The sequence below is a fragment of the Clupea harengus genome, chromosome 24 (genome assembly GCF_900700415.2).
Source record: "Clupea harengus chromosome 24, Ch_v2.0.2, whole genome shotgun sequence".
NCBI classification, from domain to species: domain Eukaryota; kingdom Metazoa; phylum Chordata; class Actinopteri; order Clupeiformes; family Clupeidae; genus Clupea; species Clupea harengus.
In genome coordinates, this window is record NC_045175.1 from 1670145 (window position 1) to 1679052 (window position 8908).

An 8908-nucleotide genomic window follows, 5' to 3' on the forward strand; every position below is an offset into this window, starting at 1 on the left:
TTGAGAGTTTCTCCCCAATGAGCCTAGTATATATCTGAGGGGTCCATTACTTTCAGGCAAGATGTCAATATTTAAACTCAATTAATTGTGTTTACATTATAAGCAGAGCCATCTCACAGACCTATATGCTCCAATCACAACTGACAAAAAATGTTCTGGGCTTCTGGTGAAATATACATTTTTATTACATTTGCTCATTGTTATACTTGTAAAAACAACACAACATATTGGAATTACAAAATACTCAATGAGAACAAAAATATAATATTTTAGGCTTTATACATGACTTTATACATAATGTATTTTTTACAACATATACATGGACTAGCAAAATTATCAACTACTGTGCTGATGAAAAGTTCTATATGAAACTGTTCAAAAGCTTAGTTAGACAGCCATACAAAGGCAATTTAACACATACATCTGTAAGTGCACACTTTTACAAACAATTTTGTAGAGAATATAATTTCCTTCATGAATGATGCTTCACAGTGCATGGCCTTTAATTTTTCCAGTGAGTGGTTTTGGTTGTTCTGTCAATCCATTTGTGTCACAGTGACTCTCTATACAATAATATGCAGATTGATATTCTTCATATCAGGTTAAGCAGATTAAATCTAGACCCTTTCAGTGATGCTTCTGGCACATCCAGGTCAACATTTGACGTACTCACATCCAGACTTCTGAGAGAGTTTAATTTTCCATTATAGAGTTCTCTTTTAGTTTTTGATCTTTCTTCTATGTCCACGCCAACTGAGTCTAGAAACTCCATTGATTTGGGGCGCTTCTTTTTCTGTACATCACCATCTCCAGGCTTCTGTCCTTTGGCAAAGCCTGCCATGTCAGTCTTGCTAACATGTATACTAGATTCTGGCAGGGTCATTACTCTATCTCGCGGTTGTGGAAATTCAGGGAGTAAAACCTTCGTATCTAGTGCACTGGTGATGACATTCTCCTTACTGACTGGATAGCTTGCTCTGCCTTTTGTCTTCCTGGAGGGGCGAACTTTGTTTGAGAATTTCACATCGCCATCTAAATCAAGGGCGTCATTTCTCAATTTCTTGTGACTCTTATATTTACCCAAGGTGGCATCAATGTCAAGATCTGGAAGTCTGGGTTCTTTTAAAGTACCTGAAACCTGTACTTGGCCCTCTGGCATCTTCCCATTGACTTTTGGAGAAAGTTTTAAGTTTGGTTCAGTGAAGTTGCCATTGGAAGCGTTTGGATTTTGGGCTCCTTTAACTCTGGGAATAGAAAGATCCATGTCAGGTATGGTAATTCCACCACCAACAGCTGGAGCCTCCAAACCTCCTATTTTAGGTGGTGACAGATTCAGATCTCCTGATATATCACAATCTCTATCTATGCCAACATCTGGACCCTTTAGTCCTGGAAGGCTAAACTTGGGCATTTTCAATTTGGGCATTTTTAATGTACCTGACGGGGCATTAATGTTTGCATCATGGGAATTTAGATCTAATTTAGGACCTTTTAAATCAGGTTTTCCCAAACGCATATCTGTATCAGGGACACTGAAATCTCCTTTAATCTTTGGTCCACTGACATTCATACTTGGCATCTTGAGGTCGGCCTCAGGTGCTTTCGGTAAGGTTCCTGAGAGACCAAATGTAGGCATCTTCAGTTTTCCAGAAGGAGCATCAAAGTCAAAATCTGGAGCTGAGAGATCTATCTTGGGTTTTTTAAGTTTTGGGAGTTTGCCAGAAGGCATATCTAAATCAGCATTAGGAACACTAACATCTAGATTAGGGTTTTTCAATTTGACATCTGGGGATCTTAATTTTGGTGCTTTGATTTCTCCCTTGATCTTGGGAGCTGAGAAGTCCACATCTGGAGTCTTTAAATCACAATCAGACCCCTTAACCTTTGGTCCAGAAAGGCCAAAGTCAGGCATCTTAAAAGTAGGCAAGTTGAATTTGCCAGATGGTTTGCCTATATCCACATCAGGGCCTGTCATATCTGCTTTTGGACCTCTCCAATTAGCTCTTGGTACATTAATATCCACATCAGGATCATCAAATGCAGCTCCCACTTTAGGTGGTGAAACACTGAGATCTGGTCCATCAAGATCTCCATCTATGCCAACATCTGGACCCTTCAGTCCTGGAAGGCTAAACTTGGGCATTTTGAATTTGGGCATTTTTAATGTACCTGATGGGGCACCAATGTTCACATCAGGGGAATTTAGATCTAATTTAGGACCTTTGAGATGAGGTTTTCCCAAACGCATGTCTGTATCAGGGACATTGAAATCTCCTTTAATCTTTGGTCCACTGACATTCATACTTGGCATCTTGAGGTCGGCCTCAGGTGCTTTCGGTAAGGTTCCTGAGAGACCAAATTTAGGCATCTTCAGTTTTCCAGAAGGAGCATCAAAGTCAAAATCTGGAGCTGAGAGATCTATCTTGGGTTTTTTAAGTTTTGGGAGTTTGCCAGAAGGCATATCTAAATCAGCATTAGGAACACTAACATCTAGATTAGGATTTTTCAATTTGACATCTGGGGATCTCAATTTTGGTGCTTTGATTCCTCCTTTGATCTTGGGAGCTGAGAAGTCCACATCTGGAGTCTTTAAATCACAATCAGGCCCCTTAACCTTTGGTCCAGAAAGGCCAAAGTCAGGCATCTTAAAAGTAGGCCAGTTAAATTTGCCAGATGGTTTACCTATATCCACATCAGGGCCTGTCATATCTGCTTTTGGGCCTTTCAAATGAGCTCTTGGTACATTAATATCCACATCAGGATCATCAAATGCAGCTCCCACTTTAGGTGGTGAAACACTGAGATCTGGTCCATCAAGATCTCCATCTATGCCAACATCTGGACCCTTCAGCCCTGGAAGGCTAAACTTTGGCATTTTGAATTTGGGCATTTTTAATGTACCTGATGGGGCACCAATGTTCACATCAGGGGAATTTAGATCTATTTCAGGACCTTTGAGATGAGGTTTTCCCAAACGCATGTCTGTATCAGGGACATTGAAATCTCCTTTAATCTTTGGTCCACTGACATTCATACTTGGCATCTTGAGGTCGGCCTCAGGTGCTTTCGGTAAGGTTCCTGAGAGACCAAATTTAGGCATCTTCAGTTTTCCAGAAGGAGCATCAAAGTCAAAATCTGGAGCTGAGAGATCTATCTTGGGTTTTTTAAGTTTTGGGAGTTTGCCAGAAGGCATATCTAAATCAGCATTAGGAACACTAACATCTAGATTAGGATTTTTCAATTTGACATCTGGGGATCTCAATTTTGGTGCTTTGATTCCTCCTTTGATCTTGGGAGCTGAGAAGTCCACATCTGGAGTCTTTAAATCACAATCAGGCCCCTTAACCTTTGGTCCAGAAAGGCCAAAGTCAGGCATCTTAAAAGTAGGCCAGTTAAATTTGCCAGATGGTTTACCTATATCCACATCAGGGCCTGTCATATCTGCTTTTGGGCCTTTCAAATGAGCTCTTGGTACATTAATATCCACATCAGGATCATCAAATGCAGCTCCCACTTTAGGTGGTGAAACACTGAGATCTGGTCCATCAAGATCTCCATCTATGCCAACATCTGGACCCTTCAGTCCTGGAAGGCTAAACTTTGGCATTTTGAATTTGGGCATTTTTAATGTACCTGATGGGGCACCAATGTTCACATCAGGGGAATTTAGATCTAATTTAGGACCTTTGAGATGAGGTTTTCCCAAACGCATGTCTGTATCAGGGACATTGAAATCTCCTTTAATCTTTGGTCCACTGACATTCATACTTGGCATCTTGAGGTCGGCCTCAGGTGCTTTCGGTAAGGTTCCTGAGAGACCAAATTTAGGCATCTTCAGTTTTCCAGAAGGAGCATCAAAGTCAAAATCTGGAGCTGAGAGATCTATCTTGGGTTCTTTAAGTTTTGGGAGTTTGCCAGAAGGCATATCTAAATCAGCATTAGGAACACTAACATCTAGATTAGGATTTTTCAATTTGACATCTGGGGATCTCAATTTTGGTGCTTTGATTCCTCCTTTGATCTTGGGAGCTGAGAAGTCCACATCTGGAGTCTTTAAATCACAATCAGGCCCCTTAACCTTTGGTCCAGAAAGGCCAAAGTCAGGCATCTTAAAAGTAGGCCAGTTAAATTTGCCAGATGGTTTACCTATATCCACATCAGGGCCTGTCATATCTGCTTTTGGACCTCTCCAATGAGCTCTTGGTACATTAATATCCACATCAGGATCATCAAATGCAGCTCCCACTTTAGGTGATGAAACACTGAGATCTGGTCCATCAAGATCTCCATCTATGCCAACATCTGGACCCTTCAGCCCTGGAAGGCTAAACTTTGGCATTTTGAATTTGGGCATTTTTAATGTACCTGATGGGGCACCAATGTTCACATCAGGGGAATTTAGATCTAATTTAGGACCTTTGAGATGAGGTTTTCCCAAACGCATGTCTGTATCAGGGACACTGAAATCTCCTTTAATCTTTGGTCCACTGACATTCATACTTGGCATCTTGAGGTCGGCCTCAGGTGCTTTCGGTAAGGTTCCTGAGAGACCAAATTTAGGCATCTTCAGTTTTCCAGAAGGAGCAGAGGGCATATCAACATTTATATTTGGTGAATCAATGTCTGGGCCATTCAGATCAGGTTTTGCGAAATGCATGTCTATGTCAGGAACGGCAACATCAAGACCTGGTGGATTTATTTCACAATCAGGACCTTCAAGCTTTGGGGTCTTTATAGCTTTTAGACCTTTCCAGTCGGTTGTTGGAATATTTGAGTCGAAAGTTGGTCCACGTGTTTTAGCTGCTATTTTAGGTGAGGGCATCTTTAGATCGGGTGCCGTCAGATTTTCCTCTAGAGCCACATTTGGTGATTTTAAGCCAGAAAAACTGAATTTTGGTATTTTAAATCTAGGCATTTTGAATTTTCCTGATGGAGAATCAATGTCTACATCTGGAATATTGAGGTCAGTTTCTGGGCCTTTGAAGTCTATTTTTGGTAAGTGCCCACTGGGGTTTGGCATATCAATGCTACCTGTCACTTTCGGTGTTTTGGTACTTAGACTTCCTGTCTTTACTCCTCCACCAGCGTCCAGAGCAGATGCTTTAGGCAGAGTGCCAATATCAGGCACTTTTAGATCTGCTTCCAGGTCAGGAACGTTCAGACCAATTTCAGCTTGGGGAATTGAGAGGTCACCTTTAGAAACTTCACCTTTTAAATCTGGGGCTTTGATTCTTCTCTTAGTTTTGGGACTTGCTATGATCAAGGTTGGCTTTTCCTGAGCAAGTTTTCTTGATGTGTATTCATATGCGGAGGGCATATCGACATTTAGGTCTGGTAAACCATTTGGGACGTAATTATACGCTGAGGGTACATCAAGGTTAAGATCTGGTAAGGCATCTGGGACATATTTGTATGCTGAGGGAACGTCAAGATTCAGGTCAGGTATGCCAGTCGAGCTATATTCATAACCTGAGGGTGAATCTAAATCAAGTTCTGGTGCTCTCACCCTGCTTTTTGACTTCCTCTTAGATGACTTGGTTTTGTTTTTTGAAGGGATATGAATGTCGGTATTAGGTGGTGTGAATTCAACTTCTGGGGGATTAGTGTCTGAAGGCAGAACATCTATTTCTATAGTTGAACTTGGAACTTGCATGTCATCAGTCAACTTAACTGTTGTCTCTGGACTTTCAGCGTGGAGAACTGGGAGACTGACATCAAGTGTGGATTGCACATGATCTTTTCCCCTTAAAACGACTGGAGGAGATGCACTGATATCGGTGTCAGTTTTGACGTTTGCATTGGGCTCTGCCATGTCTACACCTACGCAAATGTTGTGGTCAGGTGCTGTAGGCATTAAACCTGAAGGGTCTACTTCAGATATATCTGGACTCTTTGCAACAACATCTACTACAGGCAACTCAGTACCTCCACTCATTTCATCAGGTGCTTTTATGTCCACTTGAGGTAAAGCAACCTCTGCACTCAAGCAATTTTCTGCTGTTTCTGTGGTACTCTCAATGGGCTTTGGAGTGTCAGAGGAGTCTAGACCCTTGACATCTGTAGTTGGCACATTGCCCTTTTGTCTCTGTTTTGCTGCTTTCAGAAAGTCTGTGACATCAACTTTTGGTTTACCGTTGAGAGAAGGCAAGTCCATGTTTAGGTCAACAGACGTAGCATCCCTTTCCTTCTCAGGTTTCAACTCCTCTGGGTTTTCATGTGGAGATACATTCCCCGGCATGGCTCCTGAAGATGGATTGTCCTTCAGGAATTTCTTCACTTTTGCGTTGAAAAATGTGTTGTATGAATTCCTCAGCATCTTAAAAAGGAGGGAATTAAAATCAGTCACCTGAACAACTGTTAGAAATTTCAGAAGTAGTTTTTTTTTTTTTTTTTTTCAAAATAAAAATCCAAAGTACAGACCTCATCTGGAGTCTTGACAGTTTCAAGATCCAAGTTCCCCATACTTTTGCTGGGTTTCAAATCTTGTTTTGTAAGAACTTGAATCTTGTCATTATATGGCTCAATTAGCTTCAGTATATCCAGGATCTCATCTTTTTTTAAGTCATCAAAGCTGATGGTGGCACCAACTATTTCATCTCCTAGAAATATATAAAAAAATCAAACTGATAATCTAATCAAACCTCTAATCACTGAAACAACTGGAAATGTATTATCTTATGGGGAAGTGAACGAGAAAAAAACACACTGCAGCAAAAGTAAACAGGTATTATTTGACTTGCATTAACTGACAGCATCCCATGATGTGTATGAAACAAACTGTACCTTTTTTCAGTCCTTGATTGGTCATGGCATCACCTCTGATGCCAGAGACAACCACACCCCCATTGCCATCATCTGCCAGCAGAAGGCTGTCGGAGAAGCTCTTAGATCTCTGGTGCCTAGTCTGAAAACAAACACAAGGTACATCCACCGTTTGAAGGGAGAATTAAGTGAGACACATAAGAAATTACAAAGAGAACGCTGCAATTAAATATCACATGCTTTCGAAATGTTTTATGTGAGCATAAATGATTTTGGAAACACATTTTGAGAGCTGAGTTTAGATTATCCTCATGTCCCTTGATTTTAAAGAATACAATTATTTGACCTACCATGATAGTTGAATATTCCTATATCGGTGTCACAGCAACGTCAACATTGACACCTATAACACAGCAGCAGCTCTGTAAGTGTTTGTTTTTAACAGTTGGACATTAAACTTTTTACGTCATAGACACAGTCTCAACATTTTAAGTCATTGGAACCTAGGTTTATACAAAAACAATTAAGTCAGTTGTTTATCAAGTTTTGAATTGTTTTGAGGACAATTTGGCATGTTGTCAGCAGAAACTGCGAGGCATTCAAGGAATGGCTTCAGGGCGGTGAGAGAGAGCCAGGAACAGGTTAGGTCAGCCCTAAGGATCAGAGCCGATGACGAGGGCCGATGACGAGGGCCACACCCACACCCTCATGCCCCGGTGCTGGTGTCCATACAGTGCTCTATGTACACACTCTAACCAAGCATCTCAGTGACACTAAATACATCTTACAATATTCAAATGATGTGTAAGAAAAACTGTAAACACCATGTGTCCGACTTACACATTAGTATGACCATAATATTGTTTATACACTATGGTTGTTATGTGATATATATTTATCTTTCCATCTCAGGTAAATACACATGCTCACAGGTAGTATACTGGAAGTATCACTGGAAGTATAGCATCGCTGGCTCTGGACAATTTAGCACACTATGTACCAACGTAATTTCCACAACCCACAAACAATGTAGAATTTCAAGACAGACACACATTGCAAATTAATCTTTTTGCCATAAAGAAAGCACATGGTGTGTCCAAGGGTATGCATCATGTGTCGGCAGATCACCCTGATACAGTCTTCACAAAACTCAAACTTGAATCACAGGAGCGGTGTGCCCTTGCATAATACAACATATAATCCATAAAAGCAATCCATTCCTTGATAACTCCAATAAGGCGCCTGCAGTCAAAACAACACAAAGCTAAAGGCTTGCTATGAAGGCACGTTGCATCACAGATGATAGCAAATGGCACTTTGAACATGATCTATTCCTTGTCTATCTTGTCTTCCTTGCCCTCTACAGAATAGCCATTCATTAATTCCATTAGTGGACTGAATTACTGGAAAGCATAGAACAATCCGGACTCACCTGTGATTCCATAGGATTGTTGTTGCTCTTGGCGCCCACTGCAAAAGCTGTGCAGGTATCGCCCTGTCCCGCTAAGAAAGGAATTTAACACACTGGGACTGATAAGAGTGTGTTTGCTCCCTCTCCCCGGGAGCTCCAAGGACTGTTTGCCTCAACCCTCCTGTCAGCAGGAATATTGACTACTAAAGCTGACAAACTGGTTCCCAGGCAAGACGTGGTGTCTCGGCCTGACGGACAGATCCACTCTCTCTCTGTAGCTTGTTGGATGGCATGACGCATCATTACAGAAGGGAACATCCATTAACAAAACAAATCAAAACATATCACTCTCTGCACTGGGTGGGGTCAAAGTGAAAGCCCAGAATTCACCTGGTCAGAACACTATAATGACTCACTCACTATTATGACTACAGAGGCACACCCTCTACACAAATGACACTCAAAACACACCCATACTTAATGGGACAGTTGTAACACAAGGTTAGGGGACACACAATTTCCGAATCAACTGGAATGGTCAGACAATTATGCCTACCTTGTTTCCAAATGATTAATTATGGCAACCTGATTCAAATGATGATGATTATGTGCGCATAACACACCATAAGTGCACAAACACATCCTTCAGGGCAGCAGTGCCACACGGGAGAAATAAACGGAATGACGTAACCCAGTGGATTAGAAGAACTAATGTACCTATTCAGTCATTCTGGA

The 8908-nt window shown here is 41.3% G+C and overlaps 1 protein-coding gene across 1 annotated transcript; it reads right to left on the reverse strand.

The window, feature by feature from the left end:
- Nucleotides 1–5070: 5070 nt before the first annotated feature.
- Nucleotides 5071–8835, reverse strand: LOC116219381. Its single transcript, XM_042703654.1, has 6 exons — nt 8195–8835; nt 7113–7165; nt 6784–6904; nt 6421–6599; nt 5507–6316; nt 5071–5100 (listed from the first exon to the last, which is right to left on the reverse strand). Exons 2-6 carry the CDS (start codon nt 7113–7115, stop codon nt 5071–5073), a joined length of 1143 nt encoding a protein of 380 aa, XP_042559588.1. The 5' UTR covers nt 7116–7165; nt 8195–8835.
- Between the last annotated feature and the right edge of the window lie 73 nt (nt 8836–8908).

What these genes read in the sequence shown, in the direction of transcription:
- LOC116219381 (XM_042703654.1), bottom strand. An exon ending in CTGTCAAGACTCCAGATGAG is followed by an intron (nt 6,317 to 6,420) that starts GTCTGTACTTTG and finishes CTCCTTTTTAAG; the next exon opens with ATGCTGAGGAATTCATACAA. An exon ending in AGAGGAAGTCAAAAAGCAGG is followed by an intron (nt 5,101 to 5,506) that starts GTGAGAGCACCA and finishes CTCTGCCTAAAG; the next exon opens with CATCTGCTCTGGACGCTGGT.